This window comes from Euprymna scolopes, chromosome 21 (assembly GCF_053919585.1).
Source record: "Euprymna scolopes isolate OS-2025 chromosome 21, ASM5391958v1, whole genome shotgun sequence".
Taxonomy (NCBI): domain Eukaryota; kingdom Metazoa; phylum Mollusca; class Cephalopoda; order Sepiida; family Sepiolidae; genus Euprymna; species Euprymna scolopes.
This window is the reverse complement of record NC_136502.1, coordinates 24,533,675-24,555,558: the sequence shown is the minus strand read 5'-3', so window position 1 is coordinate 24,555,558 and position 21,884 is coordinate 24,533,675. Positions and strand designations below refer to the sequence as shown.

The window sequence follows — 21,884 nt, the reverse complement described above, 5'->3', positions numbered from 1 at the left end:
GCCAACCCCAATGCTGTTTCCGTATTCCACTTCATACATCTTCTCTTTTAGATGTATCGTCATCTCTCACTGGTGGCTGGCGATCATGGGTTACAAGTATAAAAAAATAACACAAGAAAAACAAGAAAACACAGACTCCAACACGTTCCATAGATTTCAGTTGAACTTTGAATGCTTAATACAAAGCCATGATCTACATCATTATCTTTGCAATGTATTTTCCTTTTAGCTACCAAGTAAATATTGGAGTTTATTTAAGTAGATTTTAAATAAAATCTTATTATAGTAAAAATTATAATAAAAACAGATGAAATTGCTTTAGAAATATATCAGATAATGATTTTCATATGTACACTAATCCATATATATATAAAGTAGTAGTGTTTGTGTGTGTGTCTGTCTGTACAACTCCTCTACAGCTCATACCATTGAACCGATCATGACTAAACCTGGCATGATGATGCCCCTCTCCCCTAAGGATGGTGCGCATCACTTTTCAAGGTTAAGGTTAAAGGTCAAGGCCATAACCTATGTATATATACACTCTCCTACAGCCCACACCACAAACTGATCATGACCAAAACTGACATGATGATGGTCTTCAACCTAGGGATGGTGTACAGTATTTTTTCAAGGTCAAGGTTAAAGGTTAAGGTCATATTTGATGAGGCACTTCATAAACTCCCCCACCTAAGGATGACGCACAACAAGTTGGAATTTGTTACCATCCTGGGGGTCACCACCATGGCGCCGCCAACTTTCTTTGCTATATCTTTGATAAAAATGTGTTTGTGATACTAAACAAATGTTAACCATTGTGATTTTTTGTAATTATTTCAATTTTTATGTGTAACAATATAAGAGCCAAGTTTGATGTAATCTATTTGCTTTAGAGTTCATAGTTGGGTTTCAGTCACTTCAGGAGGTAGTTAAAATTTTTTAAACACCTTAAGCAATAGTTGCTCTACAAATCCATTTATTGCAAGGCTGCCCGTGAGGTAGATATCTGAGCATACAGCAAAGCCCCATGCAAGGCATGGGTATCTTTGCTAGTTTAAATATAATAATATTGTTCTTGATCATGAAATCAGCTCATCAATTCTATCTAATGAACAGAAGATGAAGATGGAGATGCAGATCCAACAAACATATTGAGTTCAGATACTTTGATGTCTAATTCCCAAGGGTCAGAAATCTATCTTCTATGACACATACTTCTTCCCATAACTCAACTTGTAGCACACGTCAGTCTAACTTTAAACTTAGTCCTGATGAAACTGCTGAGATAATAATGAGAGAATTGTATCCAGATTCAAGGTATGATGATGGAACCTCAGCAAAACAGACTGAAATGTGTCAGAAATGCAACACAGCTCAGTGATGATCAGTGATAAACACCTGTTGCAATATTTTGGGTGTATAATGGGGTATGATCCCACACAGTCGGACGATTCTATTTATAAACGATGCTGCTAAGAACTGACGAATCAAATTAATTCACGTTCTGCTACCAACCAATCAGAAACCAGAATTGCTTCATAAATATTAAACCTTTTCTGGAGCAATTTCACATGTTCTTTTCCCGGGTTTCGACACGGTAAGAATATTTTGTTCTGTGGAACTGTCTACTATAAACAAGTCACCTCCCAGGACTTGTGTGTAACAGCGAACCATCTGAAACTGTTCTGAAACTCAAAATGGCTTACACTTCTAGAGGTTATGCGCCCAGCGTGCGTCTTTATTTCGATGGATTCGAATCAAAATTCAAATTGTGGCAAGTTAAATTTCTGGGATATCTACAAATCCAAAAGCTACACAAAGTACTACAAACACAACCTGAAAACAGAAACGACCCCGACTTCATTGAAAAGAACGCAACTGTCTTTGCGGAATTAATACAGTGTTTAGATGACCGAAGTCTATCCCTGGTAATGAGAGAAGCCCAAGACGACGGCTGCAAAGCGTTAAACATATTGAGAGAGCATTATTTATCGAAAGGAAAACCCAAAATTATTTCTTTATACACTGAACTGACCTCTCTAAAACGAATGGAAGCCGAAACTATTACTGATTATATTATAAGAGCCGAGACAACTGCAAATTCTTTAAAAATGTCTGGTGAAGTTATAAGTGACAGTCTGTTAATTTCCATGGTCCTTAAGGGATACCGAGTGATTTCAAGCCATTTACCACCGTGATAACCCAGAAAGAAAAGCCCATGACTTTTAGCCAATTCAAGGTAGCACTCAGAAGTTATGAAGAAACTGAAAAAATGATCACAGAAAAAAACGAATCCACAGATATCATGAAATTTAGAAATACACACATAAAAACACCAAAATCGAATTATACCCATGCCAGGAATAAAAAACGCAACTTTGCCAAAAGCAAGTTTTTTCCTAAGAAAAGTACAAAAATTATTTGCTATAATTGTGGACGACCTAATCACAAGAGTTTCCAATGTAGATACAGGACTCAAAATGGCGACTACATTAAAAATGTAGAGAGCTCTGTTAGCGAACATACATTTTTATTTTCGTGTACATTTGATGCTTCAACAAAAAATAAGAATTTTCTTGTCGATTGTGGGGCCACAGCACATGTGATTACAAAGGAATCTGATTTTATCAATTTTGATCCCAACTTTAAGCCACAAAATTATTTTGTAGAACTAGCTGACGCTAAAGAACAATAAAGGTTAACTTTGTTTCCGTATTCTAGAAAACGCTCTTCTAATCCCAAAATTTAAACAAAATATATTTTCTGTACAAGCTGCCACAAAACAAGGTGCAAATATAAACTTTAGCCCCAATAAATCAAAACTGGTATACCCGAATGGAACTGTATTCGACATTAAAGAAAATGGAAGACTATATTATTTAAATAGCGTAGTCCCATCAAAAACCGCCTGCCATGATCTACAGACATGGTATAAAATTCTTGGACACTGCAATATTCCTGATATCAAAAAGTTGCCGACTGTAGTTGATGGAATGCAAATAAAAACATCAAAAACCTTCAATTGCAACGTCTGTACGCAAGGGAAAATGACAAACTATCAAAACAAGATACCAGACAAAAAGGCCAAAACAAAAAAATCCTGTCAATGGTGCATTGTGACTTGAACGGTCCCATAGAACCGATGGCCAGAGAACATTATAGATATGTGTTGAATTTCGTAGATGACCATTCAGGTTTAATAATGGTTTACTTTTTAAAGAACAAATCTGATACCCTGCTAGCAACTAAGAAATATCTAGCCGACATGGCCCCCTACAGTGAAATCAAGTGTATTCGCTCTGACAACGGTACGGAATTCACCAATAAAGACTTTGAACTTTTACTAATTAACCATATTATCAGGCATGAAACATCAGCTCCTAGATCACCACACCAAAACGGGACTGCTGAACGTGCGTGGCGGACACTTTTTGAAATGGCAAGATGCCTACTCATTGAATCAAAACTCCCTAAAAACCTCTGGACGTATGCATAGGCAGCTTATATACGCAACAGGTGCTTTAACAAAACACTCTCTAAAACTCCATATGAATCTTTCTGCGGTAAAAAAACAAATTTAAGCAGAATGCATATATTTGGTTCAACTTGCTTCGCATATATAGAGAAAAAGAGTAAATTGAATATTAAAGCCGACAGAGGTATATTTCTTGGATACGATAAAAACAGTCCAGCCAATTTAATATTTTTTCTATATATGCGAAGCAAGTTGAACCAAATATATGCATTCTGCTTAAATTTGGTTTATTATTATTCTATTTTGTTCTGTGGAACTGTCTACTACAAACAAGTCACCTCCCAGGACTTGTGTGTAACAGCGAACCATCTGAAACTGTTCTGAAACTCAAAATGGCTTACACTTCTAGAAGAAGATCACCGTTTGTATGTAAAGATGAAATAAGAAAAGAAATGGAAATTACATGAAGGGCAGCAAGATTTTGTAAAGATGTTAAATAATACTGTGGTCGTTACGTTAGGTTAATTTTAAAATCTTAAAAGTAGTTAGTAGATGCAAAGAGTGACAAATAGACATAGTAACAGAACGGCTTTCAGACTAGTCATCCTTGTCGTTGGCAGAACTTGGATACGGGTATACATTTTGCTCATTAGGATTGAGCCAGTCCCAGCTATGAAGGTGACCAACGAGGCGCAACTTTGTATCACACACACACTTCAGATGTCACCATTTGCTGCGGCAAACATGTGCTTGACATGCAGGCTCAGGAAGGCATCTTGCAGTAGGTTGCCGATACACCATTACGTTGAGTACTGCCTTGTTACCTACCTGCCAGGCGAGTTTATTCGGGAGGACATCTCCCTCAGTGAATTAAGTGTGCCCCCAGATACCAATCTGGAAATTTCTATGATTTGGTGCGGCTTTCATATTAGTTATATGCAGTTTTATATGATGTGCATTTGTTATATATCCTTTTAAGTTCTAGTGATTTTTATCTGGACCACGCATGTAGACTGTGTTGCAATCTTGAATTTCATTTTTCAGCAATGACAGAACTTCTTAAAGAAGAATGACAAAGATACTTACTATGTATTTTATTTATCCTTCCACCAATTTTCATGTTCAGATTACTAATCCTAAGGAGTTTCCTTTCTGCAATTCTCTTCTAGGTTGGTCATGACAAACGTAGTAGGAAATACCTAACCATGATCAACATTGAATGGAAAGATAAAACTAATTGAAATGATTGTGTTACACAATTCAATTCACGCATAAATATGGTTATGTACGTAATGAGCATAAAGATTGAAATTATTATGAATCATAAGAAAAAAGAAGTTAATTTTGCTGATTGATTGATTTGTGTTGTTTGTATAATTTGTTATTCTCATCTGGGTTGTTATTTTCGAAAAATAACCAAATGAGAATAGTAGTCTGAAGAATCCAAATAATAAAAATTTTGAATCCTTATCCCCCCCCCAATTTTTTTTTAAAATTGAAGCATTACAAATAGGCTATTTCGTTTATTTTTGTAATCGATTAATAAGGATATCTATTCTAATTTCTCCCAAAGTTGACTAAAGTTAGTTGAAACCTAGAAAAAAAAAAGACTAATAATAAAAAAAAAACAAAAAATGAACAAAGTTGAAAGAGAACAACATATTTTTTGTAAAAAGATTTATTTTACTTTACAGTCTGATTCATGTAAGTTGGATACCATTTTTTTTTTAAATGATCATCAGATGAAATAGACACAAAATGTCTGCTATATACAATGAAATATGACAAAGTAAAGGACGAACAATATTACCCATGGAATCATTAATAAAATCTTATCTCTAATCTAATGATATTTAATGCAAAAAACTTTAATCTACCCTTGACCTGTCACACAAGTTTCAATCATGTCCAATAGTTTTTTGTTTTTTAATTGGCATATTCAATAATAAACATATCTGCAAAACAACACGCAAAATCACAAAATTCGACACACTCTTTTATTAGCACTGGCATGGTTTTGGCTATGATGGCCAGGAAGAGTCTGGGAATTGTTTGGTAGATATTATCTTAAGATAATCCCACAGATTATAATCGAAGAGGGGGATTAATATTCGATGAATGTGAAGCCCATTTAGGATCACAGATCTTACTAATGAGACGCTCACCAAAATATATCTGCGTATCATTGTACGACAGTACAACAGAGATGAGCGACATTCATAACTGAAACTTAGACAATTACACTTTTGACAATCATGAAGAAAGAACTGTTCATTTAAGGGACGTAACTCTACTTTTACTAAAAACAGTCGGGTAAATGTACGAAAAATTAAAAAAAAACAATAAAATAATCTATTGTATTTACTTTTAAAATTCTTTTGGAGTAATTGAAAAAAAAAAAACAATTTTTGTTTAAATGGATAATTTTATTGTTTTTTTTTTGGGGGGGTTCTTTTTTACATTTACTCAAATATTCTTAGTAAAAGTAGACTTACGCCCCTTAGATGAATAGGTCTTTATGATTACTACACTTTTTAATAAGTAAATTTTTTATTATAACCAAAACGAAGCCTTGTGCATCATGTGTAAGAAATTGGATTATACCAATTCAGCTTTGGTTGAAGACACTATCTGATAGGATATCACATAGGACAAAGGTAAATAGATAAAATCACATTGAAAAATGATTGAATATTTAAATATTTAAATATTTATTGACCAATATAGTGTATCGAATTAATATGGTATTGTATGGTGTCATATTTTATTGCTTTTATTTTAATTGTAAGGTATCACCTTATTCTCGAAAAGAAATCTCCACTCAATTCAAAGAGTTTTTTCGCTTGGAAACCAGAAACCGGAATTATGGATTATTTCTTATCACTAAAGAAGTAATATTAATTTATAAATTTTTGTATTTCTTCTGCCTTGTATTTCTTCTGTTTTGTGCATTTTTGTCTTTTATACTTACTATTTTTCATGATCAAATTAAGCTGTACAGTAAATTTATAAAATATGAATGAAATATTTATAAAAAAGTGTCTTAAGTTTAACGGAATCATCTCCCTTATGCTTGATATATACTAAATTAGGGTTCAATGTTTAGATTGAAATTGATCAGTGATGGAAAGTATATTATTTTTGTTTGTATATAAAAATCCTCAAGATGCATATATTTTTTTTTTTTTTTGCTATAAAAATCCTTAAGATGTATTTTTATAATTTATATAGATTTTAGGCCTGCATTTGATAGTCTGAAAAGCAGCAGACAATTTTCGATTTGCACGCACGCACGCACGCACACACACACACACACACACACACACACACACACACACACACACACAGAGTTTGATTGAACCAGATTTAGTACAAGATTAAAATCATGAAGCTATCATTGAGGAATAAAACTCGAAAGCAAAGCTCCTGCTCTTTGACATGTATTATTGCCAAATGTTATATTTCCTCCCATAAATTTGAACTACAAACAAGTTTTTTTTTATATACTGTTTATAGTTGAAACAATGTGAAATGTTACTTTTAACTGAGTCAGTAAGGTGTCCCTTTTGTTCACCTATGTAGTTCTTTGTTAACTGTTTCAATTTCAACATTTTTATTATTTATACAAGAGATTGTGTTAGATTTCCATGTGAAATAGCCAGGAGCTGCAATTGTCCCTTTTTCATATTTTTCTGGGGAATCTCTTATTTCTGGTGCACAACTCTGAAAAATAAAATAGATACAATATTGTTATTCTTACAAAAAAAACATACAAACACACGCTACCATCCACTCAGCAGCAGAATATTTTTACCAGATTAGCATCTGAGCAGACAAGACATACGACATTATACAAGTACTGGTTACATTTTAAAACTATTGAGTTTCTTATTTTTTTTATTTTTAATTTTTTTTAATTTTCTTCATTTGAATATTGCAATGCTGGGTATGGGACAGCCAAACCAGCTGCCAACATTGCCCTGCTTTTTATTGAAACCAACTGAGAGCTCTTTTTAGTATCCTCGTTGTTCCTTTAAATGCAATTGTCTGGATTTCTTTTGCACTTGGTTCACCAGGAATATTAGGTTCTTCTTCATAAGCCCTATGGCATCTATAACAACTGGTATGATTGATATCTCTTTAAGATTCCAGTTTCTTTTCATATCATACATGAGACCTTGATATTTGGTCTGTTTTTACTGTATAGGAAACCTGTAGATACATAAAATATAAATAAATATAATGAATAGGATTCAAACTTAGATTGCCAATTGCATGATCTGTGTTGATAACCGTGACATCATCTATACCCGCCACTGAAAGAATAAAACTTGGTGGTCAGTTAATATGAATCTCTACTTATTTTGTACAGCTAAAAGCTTAACATATTTTAAATTCTTATATTGCTCTTCATATAGCATGTCAAAGTTTGAGCCCAGTCGAATTATTTTGAAAATTAATTATTTACTATAGAAAATTTTTATAATGATGTTAAATCCAAATTTCGTGTGCTCAAAGCATTTCTGATGGAAAATATATTGTTCGGTTTGATAAGTGTTATTTGAACTTTGTTCGATCAGATTACTTTCAAGTACTTCGTTCAAACTCCTTGGCTTCACATTTACAAGGAATATGAGTTGGAACAGATACATCGAAGGCATTGCCAAGGCTGCTGCAAAAAAGGTGGGCCCTCTTTACTATGCCAGAAAGTTGCTTATGCCCGAGAGTATCTTGTACCTCTACAACGCCTCCATTCACCCATGTATGGAGTATTGTTGCCACATTTCGACTGGTGTATCTGCTCTTAGACAGGGTTCAAAACCAACCTAATAAGTCCTGCACTACCAGCTAGGCTTCAACCTCTGTCCCACTGACGAAATGTTGCATCCCTCTGCCTGTTTTATAAGTATTTTAATGGTAGGTGCTCCGATGAACTACAAGCTCTTGTGCCCTCTCGATGTAAATGCTCCCAAGAACCCCGAAAGCAGCAATATCACACCTCTATACAGTAGAGATCCTCAGATACAAGAAAGCCTTTTACTCTAATAATTTCTTCCCTAGGACTGCTAGACTTTAGAATTCCATTCGTGTTCCTGCTTCCTTGACTGTACTGACATGCAGAAATTCAAATGTAATATAAACAATCATCTTGTTGCTCAACTCCCTACATAGTATCCCTGCAAATTCTGTTCTAGATAGTAGCCCCCTACATCAAAGTGGTGCTGTGCCTTGTTTGGGGTGAAAATGCAATAAAAAAAAGAATAGTTAAAGATGGTATGCTGACTTTAGATTCAGTCATATGGGCACTGATGATGCTATTATTTAAAAAAAAAAAGAAGTCCACAAATTCGTTTTAGTCAATCATAAATTGAAGTTGCAGGAAATATTAGAGGAACTGAGGATACCAGAAGCCAGTACATTCACAATTTTTCATGAACATTCTTCAATAAAAAAGCTATATTCAAAGTAAGGTGCCATGTTTGCTTACAATCAATCAAAAACAACACAACAATTCAAAACATTGTTTGAAGGAGGAAATCGTAAAAAACGACCACAAATGAAAAATAAGAAAAGTGCTCTTTCACCAAGACAATGCACCATACCATGAGTTGGTTGCAACTATGGCAAAATAATATGCATTGCACTTTGACTTGTTTCTATACTCACTCTATTCTCCAGATCTGGCACTTATTGAATACTGGCTGTTTCCACACCTCAAAAGAATGCTTCAAGAAAAAGAGATTTGGTTTCAATGAAGAAGTAATATCAGATACTGAAGCATATTTTAAGGCCAAAAACAAATCATTCTATAAAAAAGACATCAGAAACATTGGAATCAATATATCAACTCAGAAGAAGATTGTTGATGAATAAAATCGAATTTTGCTTCAAAGTTGTTTTATGTGCTAAGCCAGTTAATTGGGTAACTGGCACTCTATTTTTTATTTGTTTTCACTCCAAACAAGGCCTATTTTGAGCTTGTGTCTAGCAAAAGGCTGAGGGGAGTTGAACAGCGAGATGTCTGTTCACATTACATTTAAACTTCTGCCGGTTAGTACAATAAAGGAAGCCGGAAACAGGAAGGGAATACCAAAGTCAGGCAGCCCAAGAGAAAAACTATTAGAGTAGAAGGCTTTCCTGTATCTAGAGACCGCAATAGTAAAGGGGTTGGATTTTGCTGTTTGTTGGATTAGTCAGGAATATGTTATCGAGGGGGGCACAAGTGCTGTGAGTTCATCAGAGTGCACTCCATTAAAGTACTTGTAAAACAGGTGCAGGAATGCAACATTGCAGTGATAGGACAGGGTCTAGAGCTTGGCCGATAGTGTGAAACCTATTAGATTTGAAAATGAAAGACTGTTGGAAAATTGAAAATAGTATTTATTGTGTTTTAAATTCAAACTCTGTATACATAGGATAAATAATTACAAATCAAATCAAAATATAAACTTACTCGATATATGGAGTCCAATGTCGTTGGTTGCTGAATGGGAGTTAACATTTTATGTCTTTTACAGGCCTCTTTGTTGAAGAGCGGCATTTCTTGTTCTAATCCTGTTAACTGAGTTATTTTTGGTAAAACTTGATTAGTTGAACTATTTATGGGGGCGTCTGGCCAAGAGTTTGTTACATAAGAGAAACACACAGAATCGTTTTCCTTATGAGCACATTGATTGAACAAGCTCATCTGCTCTGTATGTGAAGTATCTTTATGGTTGGCGTATCGGATGATGCAGATTGATATTAAAGATGTAACACCTACAGACACAACCACGGCAATCACAGTTACTATAAACACAAGATTGATATTAATCCTGTCATCAGTTTGTGTAGGAATAGGATTCAAAGTCTCTGAAGACTTGTTGTCTGCCGTCAATGTAAGATACAATACGGTGGTGGCCGATAATGCTGGTGTACCACTGTCTTTGACAAGGAGTTCTAACTCATAAGAACCGGCATCTTTTGACATCGCGACATGAGTGAACGTCAGTTGACCAGTGTAATGATTAATAGTGAATAGCTGTTGGTTGCCTTTGGTGATTTCATATTTCAGAAATGCGTTCTCTCGACTGTCCTTATCCAATGCAGAGAGCAAGGTGATGTTCTTTGTATGATGGGGATAATAATGGAGATTGAAGTGGAAAGGGTTAATTTTAGGAAAGATGAAATAAGGCACATTGTCGTTCTCATCTTGGATTCTAATGAAAACACTCGCTGTGTTATTCAACGGGTTTGTGCCATTGTCTTTTACTAGGACTTGAAATTCATAAGAATCTTTTAGTTCACGATCTAATGATAATATAGTTGAAATTAATCCCTCGTTTGAGATCTGAAATGGTAAGAATTCTTTGTCATTTTGTATCAGGGAATATGTCAGCTTACCATTATCTCCAAGATCTAGATCAGTGGCTTTTATTGAACCAACCAGAATCTGGGGTGGTTGGTTTTCCTTTATGTAGAACTTATAGTATTCTTTTTCTAATTTTGGTTTCTCATCATTTACATCCCTAACCTGTATCGTAAACATGTTTTCTGAGCGCATAGCTGGAGATCCACTGTCCTCACATTTGATGGTAATGTTATGGCAATCACTTATCTCTCTATCAAGTGGATCTTTCACTACAATTTTGTACTTCTTTGACCCAAGCCCCTGCAGTTGGAATTTATCATGGTCTAGCCGACAGCTAACTTGCCCGTTTTGACCAGCGTCATAATCTATGACTTTGACGTAGGCAATGAAGCTACCCATTTTGGTGTCCTCAAAGATCGCGACCATATTTTCTTTGGATGTGAGCACAAAGTTTACTTCTATTGTTGGAGGATTGTTTTGCTGATTAATCACATCTATCAGAACCATTGCTGTAGAGCTTAAAGGAGGCGTACCCTCATCTACAGCATCAACATACAACTTGTGTGCTAACTTTTCACCAAGAGAAAATTCTTTAATCAAAGATATTTCTCCAGTTAATTTATTCACTACAAAATGTTCTTTGGTTTTTGGGGAGGTTTTATAATGGAGCTGGTAAATGACTTTCCCATTTTTGCCTGAATCTGCATCCTGTGCTGACAAAGACACAATAGACTCTGTCTTTTGGTTTGCAATGGTTGCATTGTACACATTCTGGGGAAAAACTGGAGTGTTGTCATTAACGTCAGTCACTGTAATACTGATATTCAAAACGCTTTGTTGAATAGGAGATCCTCCATCTTTTGCAATTATTTGGATAGCATAAAAGTCGTTAACTTCTCGATCAAGTTGCTTTTGTAGATTGATACTCAGCTTAGACGTGCCATCGAAACTTGTAAAAACGGACAGAGCAAATAATTTGTCTATGTTGTTCGTTAAGTGATACGTAATCATAGAATTCACTTTCCCAACATCCACATCAATGGCACTAGGGACTGCTCTTCTGGCACCTTTTCTGTCATCTTCAGAAAACTCGATACTAAATTCGTTGGCAGGAAATTCCGGTCGATGATCATTCACATCCTTTATAATGACTTTCACTTCCAGTAACTTTATGAACTCATTTTCTTTTTGGATGACGACATCCACCATTTGAAAGCATTCTGTGTTATGACTGCAAATCCTTTCAGCATCTAGAACCGTTGCCGTGTATATTTTTCCAGCTTTCTCAGAGACATGAAACAACAGACTGTTATTGTTTAGGCCTTGTTGTAGCCATCTGTATGTTACGATGCTTGGATCATTTCTCATGCCTAGATCTGCTGCAATATCACCCAAGTAAGTGCCTTTGTCCTTTTCTTCTTCCACTGTGTAAGTAAGATCTGCACAAAGACATCCATTCAACACTTGAAATAATAGGAAAACTTGTAAGATCATTTTTCGTCAGAATTTGTCTTTCACGTTTTCCAAGTGGTTTCTGTCTGCGATATTCTGCTAATCTGAAATTAGATAAAGAAAAAAAAGACATGTTATACAATAATTTCTTGTATTGTAACTTTAGCATCAAAACTACAACTAGTATTAAGTATAGAAAGGATACAAGGTGAACAGAGTAATTTTGTAATCACTTGGTTCAGTTAAGAAATTTTAGGATTTACATACATGTTATGGAGCAGATGAGATGGCACCATCTGAGTGAGGATGGAATATAAAAGGGGACAAACTTGTTCCAGTGATGTCAGACAAAATTCCCGTTCCAGATGAACTGGTTCAGATGGTTCACTGCAACTGTTTGGACGGATGTAATACCCTAAGGTGTTCCTACAGAAGGCACTAATGCATGTCGACATTGCCAAGATGGCAACTGTGATAATATGAAAATGCTCCAGTCATAGATGATGAGGATGCGGAGGAGGGTGAACAACTTTGAAAAAACATTATGACTTATGTGAATCGGGGTGGAGTAGGGGTAACCATAGATATGGTATAAGGAGTGTCTGGCAACCATTTCATGTGAAAAATTCACCCTGAAAACGTGGGTAAAAATGCATGGTTTTTTGGTTCATCATGAAAACTGATCGAGTTAGTGTTTTAAAATTAATGGAAAATGACTTGAAATTCGAAAAATGTTCAACTTCGATATTACTTTTATTGACTAAATAAATATGGATCATTAAACACAATTATGTTTGGGAATTTTTGAGATAAGAATTGCTAATTTGTATTTATAGTATTATTTATCCAGTACATCACATCCATGGACCCGTGGTGCAATGACTGAAAAATACAATTGCAAATTACTGAGGACATCTATCCAGTCATGGCTGAAGGAATAAGAGCATACTACCCCCATGAAGTAAATAAAAGGTTCCGCTCGAAATTCCATCCAAATTCCTGAGTTCGACAGAAACATTCCTGAGTTCGACAACATACACCCGAAGAAGGTCGGAGGTTACTTTAATCAAAACATTGTGAAAATCACACTCAAGATGAGAACAGTAGTCCGATAAATCCAAATAATACGTTCAACTTCGAAATTTGAAACTTTTCCATACTCAAATCTTGTCCAATTTATAGTTTGATGTAGAGTAGACACAACCTGACATAAAACCATAAAAACAAAATGCTACAATTTTTTGTGTCCGTTGGTGCAATAACCCGTTTACAATTACTTGGCTGAGTTAGGAAATTCTAGGATTTCATGCATGATCTGAAACCAGATCGACTTTTAAAGTGTGAATTCTAGCACACTTTTAAAAAGGTGTCACTTTAGACAAGCGGAAAAATAGCTATTAACAGACCCTCAGACAATTGACGATACACCAATCCCCCCTCATTAAGCAAGCAACGATGATGAATAACTCTATTTTTGTCTCCTGGGGGAAGTATTTATTTGGATAATTCCATCCCTATTTTACTGCTAAACGGTATGCATATTATGAAAAGTAAGCAAAATGCTTTGTGAGAAAATACACGCTCAGGTTTGTATATAAGTTTAAAGCTAAGCCTTCATAATAAAAGAGAATACTGAAGTAACTTATTGTACAGATTGCTCTGAGCACAGTGTTGCAGACCTGTGTCACTAATTAAAAAAAAAAGTCATTGCACTTTTAAAGCAAATAATCGACAAAAGCAAAAAATCAAGTCATATGATACTATTAGGTTGATGCAAAAATAATACAAAACAGCATCGTACCAATCGGGAAAGCATGGCCCAAGTAGTTTGGACATGTGCTAATAAACAATAATGACCGTCACAAAACTTGTTTTTGCATTAGAAGTTGCCAGGAAGTAACCAACAGGATGGCTGATAATGAGATTGGAAAAATGCTCAGCACAAAGATCTTTGTAAAACCGGCCTTCATCCACACCAACCATGTGATCATGCCACATGGAGGAAAATATTAATCATTGCGGACCCTGACGAAGCTTAGGATTAATGCACAATAAAAAATAATAAAAAATCGTCTATTTGAATCTATTAACAATAAATTAAACAATGGATGACTGTTTTTTTTTTTTTTTTTTACATAGGCATCACCACTTATCAAGGCCAAGAGACCACTCGAGGATAAGGGTTAAGAATGTACAGTAGTCAATTGGACAGTATAGTAATCGTGAGTAATGGAAATTCGGTAAATTTGTTAACTTAAGTAGAACGGATCAATAAGAACTTGTTTACGTTGGACTTGAAGACAATCAGATTGTAGCCAGCTGGAAAGCAGGAAAACAGAAGAATTCCACAGGCGTGCACTTCTAAGAAAGAAGCTTTGTTCATGGAATCTATGTTTAGGTTTAGGCACAGATAAAGAGTGGGGGGAATTATTGATAGTGTTTTCAACTAGATGCGTGTTTCTTGTGAAAGTTATGCGAGGGGGGACCATAGATTGAAGCTCAGTTGAACACTTGCCATGAAAATAACGATAAAGCAGAGACAAACTCGCAACATCTCTTCTGTGAGATAGAGGTTGCAGGGAAGAGAGAAAAAGAATATCTCCTACGATGCTATGAAGTCTATTTTGAACCCTATCAAGGCAGGACAAGTCTTTCTAGCAGCCCCTGCCCAGATGTGGCAACAGTACTCCATCCTTAGATGTACCTGGCTCTTATATAGATAGAGAATTGCATCAGCAGTGAGATATCTACTGGATCGATAGAAGGATCCCACCATTTTTCCAGCGGTCTTGGCAACAGATTTGATGTATGTACTGTTGTCATCTTAGATGTTATTCTTATAACATTTCAGCCGATACAGCCTCCAACCTCCTTCAGGTATCTTGTCGAAATTGGGAGTGGAATTTCGAACTGAACCCTTTTTTGATCCACGAGGATTCTTAGATTGTCAATTAGAACTGATTATAACCTAGCACTTTATCCATTGCACCACAGGCCCATGCATGTGATGTAATAGGTAAATAATAATACAAATACAAATTGGCAAACCTTGTCTCAAAAAATTCCAAACATAATTGTGTTTAATTATCCGTATTTATTTAGTCAATGGAAGCAATTTATAATAGTTCTGAAATGTCTACTGATTGAAACAAATATTTAAAAAAGACATAATTTCCTTACAATTTAAAATAAGCATTTTCTTCAGTTTGTTTTTATTTTATATTTTTATTGTTATTTCACCTCATAGAAGCCACAGTGTCATTTTGTCGTAAGGGGCTACTATTTGGGACCAAATTTACCGGGATGCTATGTAGGGAGTTGGACAGCAAGATATCTGTTCACATTACACTTGAACTTCTGCATGTCAGTACAGTCAAGGAAGCAGGGACCTGGAAGGGAATTCCAAAGTCTAGCAGTTTGAGGAAAGAAACTAGTTGAGTAGAAGGCTTTATGTCATCTAGGAATCTTTACAGTGTAGAGGTGGGATTTTGCTGTTGATTTTACAAAAAATTAAAAAAAAATAAATACAAAATAATGAAAAACTATTAAATTAATTATATAATAACTACGCCCATAAACATTACACTTAAACTTATACATTATGCATTCGCATCAAAATTATATATCTAACATTTAATAAAAGATCTTTATTTATATGTGTGTTGAGTGATACTTGGTTCATCTTGTTTGACCTAACAAAGATTTTCTGTATTTTTTGTCTGAGGCTGAATTTTTCAGAATGAAAGTCACATAAAAACTAAAGTGATGTTTCTTTAGATATGTCAGAACAGCTTAACTAAAGGTTTGCCCAGAGGACGTTTTTTTGGCTCGTGATCAATAGGAATCAAATTTACAATCGATTAACTTAGAGACCAGCCAGCTAAGCAATACCACAACAAATAATTGCAAACATAAAAAAAGGCAATATATCAGAACTATTATGTACAAGCTGTGTATACGTGTCTACATTTTTTTGTTGTTTTCCTCGTTTTAAGTTCACTTTTTTCTTGCTACTCTATTCGTTTTCAGTCTTTCTGCTTGTTACAAAGTGACTTGATGTGTGACAACAAGATGTTCATGGCACAAAGAACTAGTCTGTATCATTTTAATTATGCAGACTACTGTTCTCATCTTGGTTGATATTTCCACAATGTTTTGGTCAGTGTAGCCACCGAAATTCCTCACGTACATCTTTTTGAATTCGGTTACCTATATGAAATTTCAATTGATCCCTCAATTCAATTAACAGGGTTAGATTGTTTTCGTTCTATCAACCATGACTGGGTGGAAGTGCTAAGCATTTTCAATTTTTATTTTATTCTTAGTTATCATCTCTAACTTCCAGAGAACTTTTACTTAGAACTGGTTGCTATACAATGCCATTATCCACTGCACCATGAATTCAAATAATACAGATTATCAATCCTCATTTAAAACCTTCCAAAACAAAGAACTAGTTCTTGCATAGTAATTGAAGTTTGAACGAAAACTAATATAAACCCATAAGTGTGTATTCATATTAAGTGATGGGGGTTTTGGTAGTTAGTCTTCTCTAGTTTTCTGTCTCTCATGTTCCTCCTTTATTCTCTGCTAACTATCTCCTTGCTTAGAAAAAACAAATTCCACTACACTTCCCCTATACCTACTCTCCTCTTTTCCATAATTTCTCTTTTCCCCAGTCTGGTTCAGTCTATCATAACATTATTATAAAAGACATATAACAGCACTTTTTCCATGAGAAAGTAAAATCCTATTTTCTGTCTGCTCTTATTCAATCAAACTACAGTAAGAATGTCATGGCCAGAAAGTAGTCTGTTGAAATGTAGAGAGCCTTGGTTGAAATTTTTGATTCTATTGTTATCAAGACAGGTTAAAATTCTGGGTACCAAAAATGTTTCCTTCAAGTTTTGCTCATAAGAAATGCTAAAGAAAGCCCATGATGACTTTGTTATATTTCCTAATCGCAGCAGACACAATTGGATTCATTTGCAATATTAATATTTTAGAAAAAAGTATGGAGAAAGCATGGTTCATCCTAAATAAAAAAAATAATAATAAAAAAAAAAGTTGAAAAGAAAGCAGATTGTTTGGCTCGGATAAGAGGGAAGAAAGCAGAGGGAAGTAAAAAGTTTTGTTTGTCTGTTTTTATAGCATACATACCTCATTTAATACTGAAATGCAAGACTTATTGTCAACAATTTAATAAACACAAGTAACTATTTAACCTAAAGAGCAGAGACGTTGTACCTTTCTCAAATACGTTTTCAGATCGGCATTGCAAATTCTATAGTCTTTTATGGTATCCATTAGGCTAAGTATGTACCTCCCAGATAAAAGTTAATGGTAAAAGAAGACAAGAAACGATAGTAGAAATATGTAAGAGAGTTATTTTTTCTTTATTTGTGATAAATTGTAAAAAGAAAAAATTTTTTTTTTAATTCAGTATTTTCCTGTCTAGATTTTCCTATAATGGTATTAGTGTATAATTAAACAACATAGGTCCAATACGATTTGAATTCGGCATAGTCTTGGATAGTATCTATTATGACAATCATGTACCACCATATTTAAAAGAGTTTGAGACAGAAGATAGCAGAAATATGTAGAATAGTCATTTTTCTTGATTTATAATAAATTAAAAAGGAAAAAAAATTAAAAGTTAAATGTTTAGTTCAGCACTTTCTTTCCTAGCTTTTCATTCGAAAATGTCGAAAATGCTGAGATGAGTTGGTTTGCTTCAGTAGTAAATTGGTAGACTCTTTCTTATTTTGAGTGGGCGCTTTTGTTTGTTTATCCATGTATCTCTGTAAAATACTCTTGTAGCATTAGTAAACAACGTTATGCTATAGACATGTTCTAGAAAGATGAAATTTCTTAATAGCAGTGACAAAATTGTATTTTAGAATTTACTACTGTTCTATACAAAGTTACAAATTTATAGGATTTTATTGCTTAGTACAAAGCCATAATCAACATCATTATCTTTGTAATGTGTTTTCCTTTTATTTACTAAGTAAAAATATTGAGCTTGCCTTGTAGGTTTTAAACAAAATATTAATACTTTTATCACTTTGATGTCTAACTCCCTAGAGGCAGGAATCTATTTTCTATGACACATACTTCCTCCCATAACATAACTTGTAGCACACATCAATTTAACGTTTAACATGGTCTCTATAATGGAAATTTCCTGATAAAATAAACTTACATGGAATTTTCCGTTTTTAATTTTCACCGCATCCAAGTTTTAATCTTGTTGCATGTAAGTTTCTTTTTTTGTTGATATTTCATTTCACTATCGAACTGAATCACAAAGAATAATATTTAAAAGAAAAAATGAATTCTTTTACTCTTGATTGATCCTAAAGTAAGAATCTAGGCTGAAGATTGATCCATGTCACGAAATGGGAGACATGTTGATTCCACTATTTGTTGTTGCTATGAATAATCATCATGGTACGATGAGTTATAATTTGTATGGATTTTTTTAGCCTGCATGTGATAAGAAAAGCGTAAAAATTGGACAAACATTTTTGTCTTATATATAGATGAAATAACTTGATATTTTATTGTTAATAATTAAACCAAAATTCTATGATTCTTACACTTCTATTTTTATTTTTCATAAGCAAAACAAGTCAACATATAAAAAAGTGTTGTGTGAACAATATGATATGAATATCTTATTAATCACAATGCTAACAATGTGCAATTAATTAATGAACAAATGCTGTTCATTAGACACTAGAACAAAAACGAGTTGTCTCCCTTTTTATTTGTAAATAGAAACACAATAGCTGTAGATCTGTTATTTAAATATTTTTTTTCTTTATCAAAGACTTGAATTTATGTAAGATGCGTCCATGCATCTTTATAAAAGAATCTGTACATTGATCTGCCACACTTGGGTTTGAAATAGCATTTATACCGTTATATGTGCAAATTTTTAGATACATCCAAGTATCTCTATAAGAAGCTTTTCACACTGGTTGGTCTGTCACATGAAAATTTTAAAATTTGAAATTTTTAAATGCGTCTATCATATCTTTAAAAGGCTCTGTTCGTTGACCTGTCGAGGTCAAATTTAAAATAGCACTTTCATCTTTAAACACATAGATTGAATTGATGCCTCTTTTTTCCAATATCTTCCTTTTGATGAATAAAACATTTGGCTTTTTGTACTAGGAGCAAGTGTTAAATAGGACAACCCCCTAGTAGAAATGTGATATAGTGATAACTGAAATGATTTTACTTAAGATAGACATTGTTATCACGTTTGACCAAAGATGAATAACGACCCCTACTTATGCTCCACTTTTGATATCCTTGTGATTACTTTATTATACTGTAAAACTTTTACTTTTATGGCAAATAAAAAAAATGCAAAGTGTAGTATCTGTTCTTTGGGCTTTGGGGAGTGTGGAGCCACTCTTTTGTTCTCAGGTACACTCTGACCCGGAGTGGTAGTACCTGTTAGGGTCCAAACTATGGGTTAAATAGAAACCGACTTTAAAAAAAAACAAATATATTCTATTAAAATTTTTTTCTTCAAAATCACTGGATTTGGCATTAAATAAGCTGAAAAGGGTTGATATGCCGTAAAACAAAAACAACCAACCAACCAACCAACCAACCAACCAATCAACCTTGTTTTCTTTTGCAATGTACTAATGTCTTACTTTCATTTTAGGGTTATGTATTGTTATTAAGTGACCATTAAGTACATGACTAAAAAAATTTAATCAAACCATGAATTTAAACGCAAGTTCAGAAATTTTAGGATGTGCGAGGTTTGAGAGAAATTTCTTGAGGGATGTAGACCAAAAACCAAGTTGGAAACCACTGCTCGATAAAATGTCTATATTTTCAATGTAAGAAGCAAGAGGTTGTAGTTAGCAATATACATGTGTAGTAAAAATTAAAAAAAATTATTGTAAAAGAACTTGAGATATCTTTATTATTATTCTAATACAAATTTATAATAATCAACAAATATAGCTTCCACGATGTTGCATATTTTTTTGCTAGTTTTATTAATAATTAGTACGAAGACCTTGCATTGCCCATGTCCTTTTGTACTCGGTCCATAACATTGTACTATTTTTCAAATTTTATAATATAATAGCACACCGCCCATCGTTGCACGATTGTAAAACACGTTTAAATATGATATTTTAATTTATACAGATTTTGTATTTATTATTATAGAGTCAATTTTCTATCGATTGTTATATTGTATCCAATACAGAGTAGTGATTTCAAAAGTTTTATAAAAACAATATGACTTGGGTACCATCAGCTAGAATCGAAACCAAAACATTTAGCTATCAGATAAGTACTGTATTTAAACACTAATGTATTAGTTACAGCATTGAATCCAGCGAATCATTACCGTGAAATCGAGCAAGCGTCTTATCTAGATTTAAATGTGATTATATATATGTCTGCATGTATATATATGTGTATGCATATATATGTGTGTATATATACAGCTGGAACGATGAAATTGTCGTCCTAGAAAAGACGACATGATTCCATTTCTGTTTGATGAAAACCAATTTTCTTTTTTTGTTGCAGGCCATCTACTAGTTGGCCAGTTGTGTTTATCAGAAATAATTAATTTTCTTTTTATTTAGAATAAAGGTTTGTTTTTTAATTCATTTCCGACAATGAGGGTTGTCTGACTTGCTGTTTATTTTCCCACTTTACCTCACCACTTGAAATGGTTTCGTCTGGAGGCAATAAAAGGTATTGTTTTACTTGCTATTTTTTGTGTGTGCAAATATATTAAATTTATGGAAAAATAGATACACGTTGGTCTTTATTATAGAGTGGAAGATTGACCAGATATTGTGCATATGTGTAACTAAGCATGCTTATAAAAGTAATAATCAATTAATTAATGATTAAATATAAAATAGTTAATTATAAATAAAATGTATAAATGTTTGTAAATTGTAATTAAAACAATCAAAACTAATCTTTTTAATCAATTAAAGTTTTATTAGAATTGAAACAATTATCAACTAGGGGTTGACAGTGGCTAAGTTGTTAATGAGAAGGACTGAAAACATGATTCGAATCCAGTTCGTTCCACACAAACTTTCATGAAACCCACACCTGGCCTTGTGCCCAACTTACTGGAGACAAGTTATATAAAATAAATTACTAGTATAATACTCGTCCCAGGGTGGGTATAAGCAATAAATATAGCATTAGTATATTCATAAGTTTTATGCATTCCCTATTTAGCTTAATAGCCTCTGTCTATTGCTAACGGTTATATGACCATCGCTTAATAAGGGGGGGATTAATTTTAAATATCAATGTTTTTCCTTTCTTTGGCAAGGGGGAGGGGTGGATAGGGTACAATTTCGGTGGTGTCCCTCTAAATGGTAAATTTTACAAAAATAAAAATACTAATGTGCTTATAGAACTCACCCTGTTACCTAGAATACATATTCAATAATCTATATAAATAAAAGAGTAGATGTATGTATGTGTGTCTGTCTATGTGAAAATATTTAACCGATAAACTCTTAAACTACTGGTCACATAACACTGAAATTAACACGAAATAGTAATCATACACCAAGGATGGTTTAT

General features: G+C 33.8%; 1 protein-coding gene and 1 long non-coding RNA gene across 2 annotated transcripts in view; one reads left to right on the top strand and one right to left on the bottom strand.

Moving 5' to 3' along the window:
• The window catches only part of LOC145242060 (uncharacterized), a 315,387-nt gene that overhangs the window by 10,470 nt on the left and 283,033 nt on the right, over window positions 1-21,884 (top strand). The window lies entirely within an intron of this gene.
• LOC145242058 (protocadherin gamma-C3-like) overlaps window positions 5,162-21,884 on the bottom strand; it is a 20,892-nt gene continuing 4,169 nt past the window's right edge. Inside the window, exons 2-3 of the mRNA XM_080104955.1 lie at window positions 9,930-12,382; window positions 5,162-7,198 (exon numbers count right to left, since the gene is read on the bottom strand). Of these exons, the coding sequence (XP_079961081.1) occupies window positions 7,046-7,198; window positions 9,930-12,320 (2,544 nt within the window). The 5' untranslated portion in view covers window positions 12,321-12,382 and the 3' untranslated portion in view covers window positions 5,162-7,045. The remainder of the gene's footprint in view (window positions 7,199-9,929; window positions 12,383-21,884) is intronic.